This window comes from Scatophagus argus, chromosome 22 (assembly GCF_020382885.2).
Source record: "Scatophagus argus isolate fScaArg1 chromosome 22, fScaArg1.pri, whole genome shotgun sequence".
Lineage (NCBI taxonomy): Eukaryota > Metazoa > Chordata > Actinopteri > Scatophagidae > Scatophagus > Scatophagus argus.
In genome coordinates, this window is record NC_058514.1 from 1,903,904 (window position 1) to 1,922,082 (window position 18,179).

The 18,179-nt window shown below is 44.9% G+C and overlaps 1 protein-coding gene across 1 annotated transcript in view; it reads right to left on the reverse strand.

The window, feature by feature from the left end:
• Positions 1 to 18,179, reverse strand: part of usp6nl (USP6 N-terminal like) — a 58,753-nt gene extending 40,574 nt beyond the window's left edge. The window contains exons 1-4 of the mRNA XM_046379579.1: positions 17,991 to 18,179; positions 16,655 to 16,734; positions 15,437 to 15,760; positions 9,158 to 9,264 (exon numbers count right to left, since the gene is read on the reverse strand). Coding sequence (XP_046235535.1) covers positions 9,158 to 9,161 — 4 coding nt within the window. The 5' untranslated portion in view covers positions 9,162 to 9,264; positions 15,437 to 15,760; positions 16,655 to 16,734; positions 17,991 to 18,179. The remainder of the gene's footprint in view (positions 1 to 9,157; positions 9,265 to 15,436; positions 15,761 to 16,654; positions 16,735 to 17,990) is intronic.

Here is an 18,179-nt window from a genome sequence, read left to right on the forward strand (position 1 = left end):
GCTCGACTCACCATGGCAACTAAATACAGAGGGGTCGTGAGATGTGGCTAACTGTATGTGTTTTGTGTGAGGAAGCAACAGACAGACATTTGTGTGGGTTGGTATCAAATTTTCCCAGTGCAATTATCCAGTTTAAAATGTCACTGTAGATATTATTACACAGTATTTACCCAAAGAGTTCTTTCCTCTTCATCGGCTTGAAAACTGGAGCAGCAGCTTCTGTTCTTTGGAAATCTTTGCGTTAGCACGTGTATCATCCTCTGGAAAAACTCATTACCCTGCTTAACGGCATCTCTGGAGGTCAAAGTCTAAATAACATAATAAGTAAATCTGAGCAAAGCGCAGACTAGAGCATTCTGCAGATCCGATAAAAGTCAAATGTTTTTATTTTATGGCCTGATAATGTTGCTCTGTCCCGCCCTCATCTCTCTCTCTCCAGTGTTGTCAAGTCAGCTCTTCAAAGAAAACAAACGTATACGTTGGGTCTGCTGGTATTTTGTAAAGTACATCAGGACTAAAAAGCAAATAAATGCCGCACCAACCCTGTGATCGACTCTGAGCTGTATGATGTAGCAGGAAAAGCAGTATGAAAACTTGCCCGGCAGCAGTGAAACAACCATACGGTGGAGCAAACCATTTTTCAGCCATCAAAACTGTGCATCCAGAGAAATCCAGCCATCCAATCAAAAATCAGTCCTGCAACTACCAGCTCTGCACTGAAACACAAATCACTTGGAACAAATTACTCCCAGTTTATTGAAATTCTATTTTTATGATTGGAAAAACATAAAGCAGGCTCTTTACATTTTGATAAGATTTAGTCCCTGTCATTTTGGGATGAGTTTTTTTTGCCCAAGAGTCACTCCAAACAAGGCTTCACCAAGCAGAAGAGCCAGGACATTAAAAAACAAGGAACAATGCAGATCACCTGTTGGACAAAGCAAGATGTCCAGGTGGTTAAACATGATGGCTCCGGTCGCAAGCTGTGCCAGGAATCACATGGGAGAAAAATCAACAACAGCCTCACGTTTATCACCGTCGTCTGTCCTACAGCCACTCGCACACCGAACATTTTACTGACCAAAATCAATTAAAATACAGGACTTATGGGAAGCCCCGAGTTACAAGTTACTGAGTTCCTGTACTAACAAAAAGGACTCAAAGTTCACACCTACGAGTGCAGGATGAGCTCACCATTAAATACTTCAGGAAGGCACAGTTTTACAGGAACTTACTGCGTTATTAACATTCCAAGAATCCACAGAAAACATTTGATCAAATCAACCTGCGTCTCATCCATCAAACCAGAAAACCGACTGGACCAGATGTAGTTTTAAATGAAAGTCTCTTCTATGGAAAGCCTGACAAATCAGTTCGATATGTGCTGGTGAGGACTAGTTCAGGTATGTGTGCGTGTGTTCCTCAGTAACATTGCATCATTAAACCTCAAACTGGTGGCTGCCGAGGCCGATGCCCTGAGGACAGGGTCTGAGGATCCATTTCCTACTGCTGCCCTGTTTACTAGGAGATGTAATCAGATTCCAGCAAGGCTTCCTTCCTGTAATACCCCCCCCCCCACACACACCCCCGTAACTCAGCACTCACACACACACACACACACAGCCTGTCAACACACATATGACATACGAGAATCATTCACCACCGCAAGGAAAGGACAAAAAAATGTTGAGAGGGAGGGAGGAAGAACTGCATTCCTGCACACAACTGGCATCACATCACACACACACACAGTTACTAACCTTCAAACATCTTGGAACACACACTGGGCAAGAACTGACATAAAACAGGGAGGCCGAACGTGGAGGGAGAAGAGAGATTGAAAACGAGAGGGAAGTGAAGGAGATGGAAGAGACGCCATCACTTCTGATCGTACCAACTGCTTTCAAGTGATATACTCTGTCCAGTTTGCAAAAAAACAAACAAACCCCCCCCCAAAAAACACTCCTTTTAAATGTATGGATGAAAGCATCATGAGGACAAGTTATCTTTCTGAGAAAAACACACTTATGGATGCAAAGGAGAAAAGCATCCCATGCAGAAAAGGCGGGAAAGACTTCACATTGATTCTGGCACTCGACCTCGAGCACTTCAGGGGCCTTAAATGGATCCAAACTGCTGAGGTGTCAAGTTTAAGCATCGACAGAAGCAGCTTTGGAGGATGGAAGGAAAGTGACAAATGAGACAGTCGGATTTAAATTCCAGCGTCTGATAAAATGCAACCAAGTGATCCAAGTTAATCGGATTTCAGGATATTGAATAGGATATTGACTGAAATAAAACGTCTTTAGTTTTTGGCCTGTTGTTATGGCTGTGTATCAGTTCTGCACCTTTAAAGTATAGTATCAATCGAAATAATGCAGTACCGAGCAGCAGTGGTCAGACTGTACTGTCAACATGAGCACTGAATATACTTTTCCATTCCCTAAGCAGCCACTGATTTCCATTCATTTCTTTATGATGAGGAAAAGTGTGCAGAAATCATTTACAAAGATGGATTTGAATATACTTTGAAGACTAAAATTCCCTTGAGACAAAATCCCCTCATATTGGATGCTTCTATGCTAAAATGCATCTACTGTAGGGGCCGTTGACATGAAAAAATTTGGGGACCCCAAAGCCATCATAACAATCTGAACACTGAAGGGAAGTGATGGATTCTCCACTTGCCTCTGCGCTGTAGCACATAAACTCTGTGTGGCACGCTGATACAGCAGTCAGCCTAACAAATGTGAAACGAGTGAAAAACACTCTAAAGTAACGTTGTGAGGGTAAACATCACAGACTTGATGACCACCTTGCTACTGCAGTGTAAACGCAGTGTTTTTTAAAGCCCGGTGTTTATGTCAGCCTCCATTGCCTCGTTTCCTTCCCGCGGGAGACCTCAGATGTGGATCTCACACTGCAGCATTAATGAAAGCAGCATGTCATCCGGCATAAAATCTGGACGCACTTTAATCCCTAATCTCTATTCAAGTTCAAATTCACAGCGTGTTCAGGATGACAAGTCCTTTGAGTGGCGGAAACGCGGCGGGCTAATAAACCTGCCCGACCTGCGGGACAACAACAGACTGAATCAGTTTTCTGTCCTCAGGTGCTTTCTGAACAGACAAATACCAACCTTTGTGGTAATGAGTCACTCTGTGGGCTGAGAGGCTCTAACTATCTGGAGTCTGAGCAAAGTGTGGAGACACATTTCACACCAGGAGATGTGTCATCAGCACGTCGGGGCTTATGGGTTCAACCGTGGAAAAACAACAACAACAACTCCTGCCAGAAATGTGAGCAGATGCAAGCAAACCCCCAAATGGGACTGAACTTATCCAAATTTCCAGATGTGAAGGGGAAACCAATGACAACAGCAGTGCTGCTGTAGCTCTGGAAACAGAATCACAGGTCTCTTACTGTACGTGGTCATGTTAATGTGTGAAGGTGAAGGTATTTCACAATGTGTTGTATGTAATTACGACTTCCAAGATGAAACAAAACAAGCCCTTAAGAAACCAAGAGCCACGAAATTAAACAAATAATTCTGGCGAATCCACTTCGCTTGGTCTTGAACAGTGGGCTCTTGCTTGACAACATGGCGCAGCGGCCCCCGCCACGCCCCAATAAGAACATGAGCTCATATGCATGTAATCTGAAAGCGATATGACGTGTTTTGTATAAATATTCATGTGATACGTAGGAAGCACACAAAACAGCTTTTATTCTAGCAACCGGGCTGCATAAAGACACTAACTGTATTAAAGAATACGAACCTGAAGCATTCCTTGACTGGAATCACACACACACACATACACCCCCTTCCTACCACACATACACACACACACACAGGAAACAACACGCCTCCACCATAGCAGCACTTTAACGCGGTGCTATTTTCAGTCTGCACACCCGCTAAGAGCTATTTGGAACGGCAATGTGTTGGGCGGAGAACGACATGCACTGCAGGGAGACGTTAGCGCCATTAGCTGTCATCCACCCCGTGTGACTGACTGTTGATTGGTACTTACAGGCCGTGTTCACAAGGATCCGCGGCTTGGAAAATGTGGCTGAGTTAATAACAGTCTACGAGGTGTGCTGGAAGCTCAGGCAAACCTTCCCAGCAGAACTTCTCTTGGAGGAAAGTGTGTGTTTGTGTTTCCAGGTTGTAACTGGAGAAAGAACCTGCATGCTTGGCTGCTTTTTAACAGACACTGCAGGTCTAGCTGGATGGTAAGAGTAGAGACCTTTTGCTGTGTGCTCTGTGGCTAAATTAACTGTGCTGGAGTCCAGCAGATGGAGGCCAGATGAGGCTTTGGACAGGACATAATTACTCTGCACACCACACCCAGACACTGAGGCCGGCAGGCCACCCGATGACATCAGTCCTCCTCTGTCAGGGAGAGATGAAACAGGTAGGTGTGTGTGTGTGTGTGTGTGTGTGTGTGCACATGCTGAACAAGTGAAGGACAGGTGAACAGACTGGAGCCAGCCGTCCACACCTGCACACTCATGCTGCTCTAAAGCCCTCAAAACCTCCCACTTGGTCAGAGGTCATGAAGTGTAAAGTCACATGTGAAAACTTCGCCGGGGGGATAATAACAACATGGACCCTGTAAAAAAGGTCATTTGTCTTATTTTAGAACCATACTGGCGATGAAGACAAAATGCACACAAAAGCAGAATTAGAGCCTGAACAAAGTGTATCAGAACTGTTTTGTAGGAATTCAAAACAGTCAAACTTTAATAAAGCTACTGAGCTGTTTGCTTCTTGTGCTATCAGCTCCTCATTAAAGGTAATGCAATGCTGTACCACAGGAAAAGTCATGCGAGGCCTCCACAGGAAGAGACAGAACATGTGTAGGAACTTATTAACTAGCTTCTTCCTCTTTATCGCCCATCCTCTCCCTCCATTTGCTCCCACAGAGAACACACTGGACTGCAGCTTGGCACAGCTGCTGTCCTCCTCTAACTAACAGCACTGTTTATTCAACACCAATAAAACCTTGCATATCTTGTTTGTCCCCTCCTCAGTTTGTCATCCATCTCTCCCTCCACCGTCATCATCAGTCCATTTCCTACAACAGGGGACGAGCGGGGAGTTACTGAGCTCCAGACAGACTTAACTGCAGTGTATTATTAGCAGATATAATGACTGGGCGCTTCTTCTATTCACAGATAATATTACTTGTCACGTCCAGCCTGAGGGGACGTGGGCTCGTTTTGATTGGACAGAGCAGAGGGTTTTGTCCTGTTCGGATTCACTAATGGTTATGAATGCCTCGTGATAAATAAGTAATGAAAGGAAAATATGCGGAAGCAACACTTTTATTTCACTTTATGAATTCTTGAGCCACGTTTTCTCCTCAGATGAGCCATGTCTAGCACATTTACTGACAATCAAAGTTTGTGCGTTCGTCTGTGGGTTTCTGTATCCACATTGTGTATGTATTTGTATTTCCTTATAGGCGTTTATTCAGACAAAATGCCTTCCACATTGAATTAGAGGGCAAGTCTATCTCTCGAGCCTCTTCCAAGGTCTTTTTCGTTTTCTGCAAGTCATGTAAAGTTTTACTTTATTATTTTTCTTGTATCGTGAAGAACTCAGAAATAACAAGTGGTTATGAGTGTTATCAGTCAGCCCAAAACTCACTACTGCTCACCACAGGGGACCACAGACCACATTTTGGGACCCCTCCAGCAGCACCTGCAGTAAGTTTGCAACAGTCTTATTCATTCCTTTTCCCCTCTTTTCTCTTTTTCCACAAAAAATTCAGGCTATCCGATGACGGATGACTTCATCGATCCTCGTTAAGAGACTCATCAGATGAAATTGACCCAGTCCTCCCCCGCACCGGTGTGTGTGTGCACATGTGCGCGTGTCAGGTAATTAAGGTAATTAGCTCAGGGTATCACCATCGTCAACCAGGCAAAAGAGCGAGTCTATCAAGGCTTGAGATAAATAATGAAACAGTTAAAAGCTTTTTTCTTCGAGCACAGAACGCTTACTAAGTACAATTCAGGTCACAAAAGACAACAGTAAGTTTGTTCGTCTCTTGTGTTCTGTATTTTTAATGACTTCTGTTGTTTGTTCTTTCTATTTTAATCTATTTTCCATATTTTTGTGGTTTCTTTTACGTTGATATTTGATGTTATTTGTTTAAGTTTTGTGAAGAATGACTTGTAAAGCTCAGGATTTATCAGGAGGAATCAACATTAGATTTTCACTGACTGTCCTCTGTGACTGGAGATTTAAATAATCAGTAAAGTTAAGCTTGTGCATAAATGCAAACAATGCCTTTCTTAACGGGGAGATGCACTTGTCGTTTATACTGCAGGTGATGTAATTAATACTTCCCTCATTGAAGATCTGTTATATCGCTCACCCACATCCCATCCACTATCAATCAGAATGATGATTTTCAAGACCCGGCCGATCCTGTGATCTGTGCATCACTATTACACACACACACGCACAATACAGCAGCTCCTCCTCCTGCCAGGTGAAGGCACAGCCCCCGGAGAAAAAGGAGAAAACACACCCATGATTCATTAAGAGGCTAATCACATCCTCTTTGCGCCTTACTTTGCACCCTGATTATTCACCAACTGCAAAAGGGAGAGTTGGACACACCCATCATTTTTCTTGCATTCTCAACATTTTTGTCATTTTATTTTCTATCACAACCATGTATTGATTTTATGTATGAAAAGCACTGGGGCCTTTGGGTGACACACACACACACACACACACACACAACACAGAGCAGCTGCCAGCACACGAACCACCAAACTGCTGTGGGCTTTTCCCTGCTGCAGCCCGACACAGCTCATCAATCACGCTTCCCTCCATTTTCATCACTCACAATCAATCAGATCAACCACCTAACCTCCCCTGACAGACACACACACACACACCTGTTTGTGTGCATGTGCATGGTTGGCGGACTGTGCAGTGGAAAAGGCTGTAATCGGGTTAAACCTCTCAGCACTCCCCCTCAGCAGCGTCTGTTTAATCCAATCGCCTTCCAGTAAACGCCTCACATGCGCAGGGTTGCCCCGGTAACCCAGTCACAGCCCTGTGGTATACAGATCTACAGCCTCACAGCTCTGCACAGAGACACACCGGGGGGGCAGCGGCGACGGCACACAGCGGGTTAACACTGCTGGCACCCATTCAGTCCTCATCCGCAAAGTGAGCTAAACAGCCACGACAACAAGGAGGTCTGATATCAAGCAGCAAAATTATCTTCGTGAGTCTTCAGCAGGCCTTGCTTTTAAACAGTTCAGTCACAGCATAATCCCCCAGTCCCACACAATAAGGTTTCAGGAACAAAACTGAGCGCCATCAGCAGATACTCTGAGACAAGGAAGTGGAAATGCCAAGAGGTTCACGTGAAGGCCACAACAGCAGCACACGGTGAAAAAAATGCACAGAAAGAAATTAAAAGCATGTGTTATTTGAGAGCACTCTATCAATTTATCATTCAGTCATCGTTTGCTGTCCACAAAAAAATAAAGTCTGTTTAATAAACCATAAATGAGCTGAACGTAGTTGTCGAGGAGACTGTTCTGGCTTCAGATCAGCTGATAAAAGCAATTTCTCTGCATTTGCCTGTCTGCACTCAAATTGTTCATTAATTAAGGAAAATAAAATCCAGCCTTGATGCAGCCTCTCTGTGATTTTCCAGGCAGCAAAGATCACCAAATCTGACTGACAAAGCCAACACTTTAGCAGAAATAAGATGCCAACAATGTGTAATCAATACTTAAAACGGACCTTAAACTGACACGACACAGAACTTTATCTGTATAGTTCAATGTTATCATTAATTTTGCATAAATCTGCCTCTAAATTAATGTTGCCAAAGACAGAACGATGAAAAATTGTAGATCATGACAGTAAGAAAAATTTCAGGATTATGATTTTGCTGATATTTACCCTGTCAGGACGTATACCAGTCACATGAACACATCCATGATATTTATTTTCATCCACATCACCCAGTCTCATGTTGGACAGGAGACACACCCCCTCGTGGTGAAAACAACGAGCTCTTCTGCTGCAGTGTGTGTGTGCGTGTCACGGTACACACATGTATGAACGGATAAAACATTAACAGAATATACTGCAGTCTGGCCTCGCAGGATGACTCACACTGAGCCGACATGTGAGGCCGTGTCGTTACAGTAACTGACATACAGCGCTGCAGCAAGCAGATAGCAAAACACACACACACACACACACACACACACACACGTGATGGAGCTGATGGAGAGCACATCCTGCTACATTTACCCTCCCATTGTGCTTTGCAGCCTGATTGATGGGCGATGAGGTGGCGAGGGTTGCAGCACTTGCTCTGCTCTGCCATATGTTTCTGCCTTCAGGGGGGAAGCAGCTTGATGCAAAGATGCAGTGGATTCAGGCTCCATCTTCAACACTTCTAGCTACAGTGCGTGTGTGCAGTCCTACAATCATCATCTTACCTCTGTAAGAGGTATAATGTTCCCACCAGCCTGTACATTATGTCTCTATTCTTATGTTCGAGAAGTGACAAAACAAAAGTATTTGATCTAAAGTGCTTTACAAAACACACAGAGTGAGCGCTCTGCTGGGAGAAAAGATCAACTCCTCACCTAAAGCTGAGCCACTGCAACACCTCCGACATCAGAGGGCAAACCAGCGTAAGAAAAGCAGCACACCAACCGAGCTTAGTTGGGATCATTTGTTCATTTTAACCGACATTACTGTCATGTAAATGTTCCCACTTTAGCCAAATGGCTCCTTATCATCTCGAGTCTCTGGTCGAGTTCACATCACAGGAAAATCTCATTTATGAAATTCCCTTCACAAGATATTGAGACCTCAGGAGCAGCATACTGGGAGGTTATTTACTTGTCACCACAGGGCACCATGGTGGCTGTTAGCGTCACCCACAGCTCCGCCTCTCTGCACTTATATTGGTCTTCACAGCTCCAATAACCCAATGAAAAACTGAAAACTGCCAGCTTAAAACAAAAGTTCTGAAAACAGCAGGCAGTTTCTTGTATACTGCAGTGTGTCCAAGTATATTCGTGAAGTTTTATATATGTACAGTGGTATTAATGAGACCTGCAATATGCATCGGGACAACTCAGCAGCCACACTTACTCATGGTGGGAGTCCAGGGCAGGGGGGCAGGGCGAGGCCCAGGCAGGGCGGGGCTTTGGACAGGTGAGGTTAATCTCCACTGGATCTTTCCTAGAGGCACTCATGACCTGGGGAGGAAAGACAAAGAAAAACATGAATGATGTGCTAAACTGAGAGAATCGACAACAACTCAATAAAAAGGATTAATCGCTGGTCTGCTCTCAACAGAAACATTTTGCAAATATTTCTGGGTTTACTGTTGAACAAAACAAAGACATCTGAACAAAACATCAGATGCTGCACACCTCACACATCCACACACACACGGCTGATTACGGATGCCGGCCTGCCAATTAACATTTTCACTGGGTTAGAAATGGCAGGGCACAGAGTGTGTGTGTGTGTGTTTGTACATGAGCATCCAACCAAATCAGCCCAGTCACTGGACTAAATAACAGTAATCTGATGACAGTATGCCGTAATAATGGGTAATTTGATCTCTCTGCAGATGCATACGGGGGGCTGAGCAGGAAGGCAGGGGGGTGATGCAGGTGATGGAGAAATTAAGCACCCAGCACCACCGCCACCCTCCCTCCCACCCATGTTGCCATGAGCACGACGACTGCAGATGCCGGAGGATCCAATATCCTCCAGGGCTGCAACAAAAGCAGCGTAGGTCAGCAGAACGACGAACCAGCAGCAGAGCAGCAGGCTGTGCACACAAAGAGAGCTGCTGCTGCCTCACAGGAGCTCTTACACCACCATCATTATCATCAACGCCGGCTTCGGTGGTTCAAATGTGAAAGCAGCCGGCAGAAAGCTGTGACGTCAGTCAAGTCACAATCAGGCTGACAACAGCATTAGATTCTCCAGCAGTTACGGCTTGAGTGGCCTTTCTGTCAAAACCGCTGAACTCTGGCTGGTGCCTGGGAACACATGACATCACTTCTGCTAAGTCAAAATAGCGAGAAAAGCTCAGACAAAACGCAAATGCAGAAAACTATCATCATTATAATTTAATTTAAGCCAACAAGTTCTTCTGAGAACAACTGAATTTTTTATTACACACAAGGGAAAAACCCTATTAGCTTCAAGGCTGTGACCTGGGATTAGATCCACCATATGTCCACCTCTGCCCCGAGCTGGGACGGCAGCCAGTTATCAAGACTGACACCAACAGAGCTGCTCTGCACACAGCCAATCAGCACCGTCACCGAGGAGCTGGGGTCAGTTCGGCGGAATGATGATGCATGTTTACCACCAACAGCTCTGTTGTAGTTACTGTGTGGGATTCAGCTGGTTTGATCACAAACTCCATCAGATTACCAAACAGCAGGATTCTTATGAACAGAGCTGTGAACTACAAGCACACAGTCAGAAAACAGGCCTCAGGACGCAAACCCTTCAGATACGACCGCAAGCTCACACAACAACTCAAACCGTCGTTCTGTTGTGCTGTTTTGTGCCAGCTGTAAATACAACGTGGTCAGTATGAGCTTCTAAAGCTGATATCAGGGACTTAACTCGATAGATCGTGAACAACAGTGAACAAACTCATTACTGGCAGCTTCGAGGTGAGAGCCAGCCTAAAAACCGGCTTTCATATCCGTCCAACCACATTGCTACTGGAGAAACAAGCCACCTTTTTGTTGTGCGTTGTTAACTCGACAGGCTGGTAGCTGTGAGTGTAACCGCCGTTATGGTGTGTTAAAGAGTAACCACGTAACCTCAGACTGGCTAGACTTCTCTGAAGCACATCAGCTACCCACTGACACGACAGAAAAAAGGCAGCTGGTTGCAAAATTAGCTGCATCGGCCTTCATAAAGCCACTTTGGCCGAAAACAGCGGTGTGTTTGTTTGGACATGAGGTTAGTTACATGCGATGCAGGGTCAGGAGCCAATGCGGTCGACGGGAGGCCAGAGGGCGGCTCAGCAGCTGGTGCTGTGCTGTGAGCTGCTGCTCTGAAGCCGGGCATTAAAAGAGAGCGTGGAGCTCCGAGCCAGCAGGGATCAGCAGCCAATAAAGACAGGCAGCAGCAGCGTGTCGGTGCCAGGGCCTGGACAGCAGTGAGGGAATGTAGAAACCCTGTGTGTGTGTGTGTGTGTGTGCGGGGGCAGACTACATCTGGTATGTGGGTGGGCCTCCTGCCTTGTGAAGTCAGTCGGATTCTGCTACACTATGCTGAAATCCTTATCAGACTTCAGCTGACCTGCAGGGCCCACAAAGCAACATGGGAGACTTTAACTGTCTTTTTAAAAAGGAACAGTTCAACACTTTTAGAAACACGCCTATTCGTTTTCCCGCTGTTGATACCGCTCTTCTGTCTGTACAGTTAATATAAAGCAACGTTCAGCCACAAGTTAGCCTAGCTTAGCATCAGGGTTTCTGCAGGTTTGAACAGGGTGAATTTTAGACTCTTTAAGACCATTATGAGTGCAATGTAAAACTTTAGTCATGTCCATACTGGCAAAAAAGTACACTAAAGAATAAGACAGAAAATCTGATCTGATGTGTGGTGTAAAACCCTTCTGCACAGTTTTTCATTCTTTCTAATTCACAAAATGGTCGCAGGTTCTCTGCACTTTCTTGGTCTGAAGTTTACTTTAGTGTATATAAACAACTCAAATGATAATTCAGTTGGTGTCAAGTTGGATTTTTTTTTTTTTTTTTTAGTAAAGTTGGTTTACTGATTTTTTTAAATCTGTGACACTCTTTCCTGCCAAGCTTGTGTTCATTTAGCTCACCAGGCTAAAGCAACAGAGACAGATTATTGGATTTAAGGACCTGCAGAAACCAGCATACAGACTGGAAATGGGGAAAAATTTTAAGTTTCTGTGCAAATTGAACAAATCAGATGTGAATTAGCGAGCATTAGAGGTGCTGTTAGGCAGATGCTCTCACCTTCGAGCAGGCAGACGCAGGCCAACTCCTACAGTCGTATTCTAATCAGCCCTCTTAAGAAAACAGATTTCTTTAAATGGAGAATCTAAGTAAACCAAACAAACTCCAGCCTCAAAATGCCTTAAGTTTGAGATCTGAAACTGTGCATGAAGGCATCCTGCATGGAGCTCAGACTGAGACAGACGAGCCCGTCACGTCTCTGTTGCTACGTTACAGACAAGTGCAGTCACACAAAACCCGCTTTTGAGTTTGGGAAGCCACCTGACGCCGTGCTGCCTGGCAAATAAACTGCCCTTTCAACAGGAAGACACACACACAAACACACACTCAATGAATTGTTTGTGGAAAGGCTGTTACAGAGACAGAAAGAGAACAGAAGGAGGAGATGAGCTAATTTGTGCTTGTTGACCCTGACGACTGCGAGCCTTTTCCATTTCCTCTCTGTCACTGAGCCGCCCATCCAGCAGCTGCCTCCGACTTCTGGATCCGCCAGACATGTTATGCTCTTAAATCAACATATTAATACAGCAGCAGAGAGCTGTGTGCATGTCCAGTCCTACACCTACTGTAGGCCAGGGGCAGGAGAGCAGAGCCAGTGTTGCCTCTAGTTAAAATAAAAGTCCAGATCCAGAGTGCCAGAACTTTCTGCTTGATTCATCTGATTCTGTCTGTGAGAAAGCTTCACCTTAACTGAGCCTAATGACACACATGCTGCTGAAACAATTAAGAGGATTAGTCAATATCATGTATTGATGCAGAGATGAAGACACGGCTTTATGTGAAAACCACCGGTTAGTCACGGCCGCAGACACGCCTACGTAAGGCTTGTGAAGTCTAAATGTCATGCGGCAGACTAAACCTAAGACAGAGGGGGAAAGTCGTCGCTGTACTTAAATATTATCAGCGGGGTGCAAATGTGCCTCGAATCTGCTCCATCTCTAAAATGCCACACAGCGAAGCGACAATGTATGAAAGCCAGCAGGGGGTTGTGTGTAAAAAGGTCATGTGTTGACAAAGGCGTAGAGGTAATCAAACCTTCAAGCGACTGCAGCACTGAGCTTTTGTCCCACTGCAGCCTCCATGAGCAACACAGCAAAAAAAACCCCACCAGCTGTGTGGGTGATGCTCCCAGTCCGAAACCAGCAGAAGGAGGCTGCTCGAAGAGGCTTTTAACCTCAGTCCTCAAACTGGGCACGAAACGCACATCAGTCAGTCAGTAAGTCAGTTCTGGACTTAAAAAAACTTGTCTTGTCTCACAAATCTGCTCATTTCCATTGCCAAACTGTCAGTTTTTTTTACAAAATCCAAATTAATACAGTACAGTTTGGCAGACGCAGTAAATGTATCCGAACACGACCCATTTAGCCGTTTTACAACAGAAAAGTTCATGGAGAAGAAGCACTAGGATCAGAGGAGGAAAACGTTCAGTGTCATGTATTTCTAAATGTCAGAATTAAGCCTCACATGCATGATGCTGAATCCTTTAAGAAGTAATAGTCAGTGGCTGTGTGACAGGACCTGCCTTTTCCAGGAATGTTGCTTTCTATCTCTATTTTGCATCAGGGCTGATACCAGAAAACCACTCGGCAGCACAGGAGTGACACAATGGCTCCAAATAAGAGCTGATAAAGCGAATAGTCCGACCCTGACACATCCTGACATGCTGCTCGTGTCATCGCGGCCTGACACCGAACACCACAGATGCACTCCGTAGAGGAAAACCAACCTGAATGTTTAAATCTGATATGAGGACACGGGCCTGCAGGAGAGAGAGGGGCAAAAACTTTTCTATTTACACACTTGATCTTGGAAGTCAAACCTCCTTCACCCACTTATTTTGGCACCCAGTCCTGCAGGTGGACTACACAGTACAAGGTCTTGGTCTTAGAAACACCTTACAGTCACAGAGGCACATGCTGCTCTTACTACTACTAAACGCCTTGTGTTTTCAAACTGTAAAGCCCCTCACTGCGCTAAGCCGCATTATCCTGTAGCGGGATAGGAAGGATTGGAAGACACACCAGTGTTAAGTCAGCAACATTAAAATACGTGATTGTCAACCACAAATTTCAAAATAAAGCCACCATTTTCTTGCTCCTGCTACGCACGGATACAGGCTTGTGTGTGTTTCACACAGCAGTCGATCTGGAGGGGAGGTGTTGTTGACATATGCTGAATTGTGCATTGAAGCCTTTATATGCTATCAGGGCGCGTAAGCTCCACGATGCAATGCACGTTTTTGAATTGCATATGCAAAGTTTGATTTTACTCTACGGTTAATACAGTTTTTTCTTGCGTGCACTGATAAAATAAGGTGATTCCATACATTACATGGCTTATTTACTTCTATATATAAAGTGAACCGACACGTTTCACGGTTTTATTTTGAAAATGAATTCACCTTACATCCGTTTTTTATTTTCGTGATTGATAACTTAACACACCTTGCTACAAAGGTAACTATTCCCTCTCGTGAGGCAAGAAAATATGTTCAACTTTTTTATTAAACACAAGCACCAAGACACTCACATCTTCCCGCCTGAGTTTATATCTACACATTTTGCTATTTTATCACGTAAACAGCCGAGCTCCTCGGTTCATTTAAACGTTACAAATGCAGCAACAGCAGCAGATCCAAGCTCGTCAAACTGAGTGACAAGCCCTCACAGCCAATCACAGACCTCGGAGCTCGCGGCTACAGCCAATGGGACGACAGGATGAGTGCTCTGGTAGCATTGATTCCGTTGCGGGAGGCAGCCTTGGGGGTTTCGACAGCGTGAAGTTTTAAACAATCAGTCAAAATATGAGCGGAATTAAGGTGGTTTCACATTCAAAATAAAAGACTAAAACACATTCATACGGTAAAAAATTAGTTAATTATGTTAAAGTTACTAAGGTTACTAACCTACCAACATGTTAACTTTAACAATTACGCGTTACTATTTACGCTGCTGCCAATAGTACTACTATTCTAAATTAGAACAATTAGAAGCCAAGCCACTTCCATGTTCTCGTAAACAACACCTTTATTTTGTAGGACGATACCGGAAGACGCCGTGTTCCAGTATGCTAGCTCAACGGTGGTGGGTTTGGCTAGGTAGGCCTCGGTGAATACAAATAAGCACAAAGTTTACAATAATAAAACACAATATACCGTCTTTCGCAAACGTAAAACAACGTGAATAATTTCACACGGGCGCCCAGCAAAGTCCCCAAAAGCCCCAACGCCATGTTCCATTTCACTTTGAAAAGCTACCGTTAATGGGCTACCGTCATTCAGCCCCGCAGTAACGCTACCGTTTCCACTGACAGATGCATTTCAAGAGCTCGACAAGTTCTCATCAGCGCCACAACATTAGCCAACAACACCGGCGCTAACAAACTCACGAAGGCTCACCTTGCTCTCAACTCGACAGGTCCTCTCGGATCACATCGCTGCAGGTATTTCCCCGGCCAAAGTGGAGCAGAAAATGTCCATGGTCCCGTACCAGGAAGTCCAGGGCACTTCTCAAACTCTGTGTGGAAAGCCGTGCAGGATCCCAGCCAGGTAGCAATGCGCCGCCCGCCGGGCTGATGTGACCTCACCGGGTGGATGCTGCTGCTGCTGCTGCTGCTGCTCAGTCCAGCCTGCGACATTCCTCACCCACACTCAATGACCCACAGTCACCCGGAGAAGGGCTTGTTTTTCACTCTCATACTGTCCATGTGGCGCTGGTGGTCACTGACAAATGAAACAGAACTCCTGAGCCCGAGTCATCATCGTTTAACATTTTTATTACGCGTCTTCTTCGGGACTTTCCAACTTCAAAAACGACATCATCTGTCATTAAGGGGAAAGAGATCTGCTAATTAAATTAAGTAATGTATATGGAAACAAGAATAATTCACAGCAATCAAACATAACATGTTAAAATAAAGACACGTTTAGACAAGTTATTGTGTGCATTAACCGGAAACGGATTCACTCATAAAAGTATCATGTGTCCAACAGTCTCCAAGGATAATGACGTTGTAACAAATGTTTAACAATATACACATGTGTGTTCTTGAGTATATATACTCCAGTTATGTCTAAAAGTTAAGGGATATATTCTCCAACCTTCCACTATAAACAAATAAAACTGGAAAAACAAGTAAATCCGTCAAAACATTTTGATGACGTTCACCATCACTCCATCCATCACTCCATCCATCACTCCATCCATCAGTAACACAACGACTGAACGTCCGACTGATTTTTTCTTGGGTTTCATGCACATCTGAAATGAAAATCTGAGCCGAGCAACTTCTTCATCACAAACTAAACCTCAATATCTGAATCTTTTCACATTCTTACCTCAACACCGAGTGTCCACACACTGGAAACTCTCATGCTTATCTCTGATGTTTACATAGCAACAACACCAAGTTATCTCCTGATAAACAGCAGATTACATCGTGATTTAGTCGCCTTTTTGAAACACCTGCTCTCCAGTAGCACAAACATGTGATCCGATCTGTCGTGTGACCACAGCCTTCATTTGTAAATGACACATTACATCACCACCACATGTACAGCTGTCAGCGGCTGTGCTGACCTGAGCTGCTGTCATCCCGATTCTGAGTTTATACTGACCTCTATAGGCGGGGAGCGTGTGGAGGAGCTCCTGCAGGAGGTCTGACTGAAGGCCGGAGGGCTCGCAGCTTTGGCGCAGGCTGGACGTGACAGGAAAGGTGAGGAGGAGCATCGTGAGTTTTGGCTTTTCATTAAAGCTTTACAGAACTGAGGCAAGCTGGGCATGATAAGAAATGGAAAGCAAAGGGAAAGAAGTCGTGGGACAATATCACAGCAGGGGTCTCAGCAGCAGGCTTCCGTTCAAAAATAGCCTCGCTCCTGTTCAAACAAACGACGCAAAGTTTCCATTTACATTCACGTAAACAAAGATAATCAGTGAATCCTCACATCTGAGACACTTTAAGTCCACAAGTCACATTTACAGACTTGGAGAATGTGGTCACTGCAGGGGTTATGACCACACTTTGATGCTGTAGCCTGCAGAATTAATGTCACACCTGGAGGAAAATGAAAGACATTACAAATCCCCAAAAGCAGCAGCAGCCTCAGACGAAAGGAAAGGGAAGTTTTTTTCTTGTTTTAAAAGAACGGACAAAAAGAGTTGCGATGAACTGCCAAGGGCATATTTTTGTATTTCTGTACACATTTCTGTGTAAACGGGACATGAACGACTAACATGCTTGAGTACATGCAACCCGGACACACTGGAGGAGGAGAGGAAAGGTGGACAAAGGTGATCATAACAGGGCTTTCACTTGCATGTGTGTTCATTAGAAAGGTCTCTATAAAGGTTTTGAATTTGGCTGTCTCTGATGTGCAGAGTTCATGGCACAGGGACAGACCAGAGTCTGGGCTGTCGTCACAGGACTTTCTCTGGCAGATTTCCGTTTACACAGGCTCTTTCACAGTCTTAAAGCTGTCTCCGTACATGCTGCAGCTTCCCTGGCTTTCCTCAGAGCTGCAGCTCCGTTCAGCCGGGCTCGGTCTGCTGTTTCGTGTTTCACTTCTGTTACAGCAGGCCTGCGGGCCCCGGAGGAGCCTTAAACACACACCCGGAGTGTATAATGAGGGCTGGGTACAGGGCTGCACTATTTACATCAGAGAGCGTACTGTTTATAGAGAGGAAGCGCCGAGCCCCCTGGCAGAGCACGTTATTGAGTGCACAGTGCTGCCCGCTGACTGGAGCTCACCTGATGTTTTTACACGCAGCTCGCGCCGGTGCGGGTGGGGGCTCACCTGTGACCTCTGAGGCCAAACAGACCGCACAGGTGATGTTTTCAGGAGCGAATTCAGTGAAATGTTTGGCCTCTCTGCACTGCCTGCGCCCCCACAGTGTGTGATTTTATGGAGTTTGATAGCACTTTATTTTTCATGTTTACATTCAGTGTTTACTCACCGAAGTGCTCCCCGTGTCCTTCCGCCTGACAAATGTGTTCAGAATATTCTCTTCCTCATAAAGCTTTTACAAAACCACAAAGACTTTCTGAACATTTTAAATCCTGAATTACACCTGTGTTTGCTAGCGTGCAGTCTTCTTCCTCTTTGCTTTTGTTGGCACATCACTGTGGTTCTCTGCACGTTACTG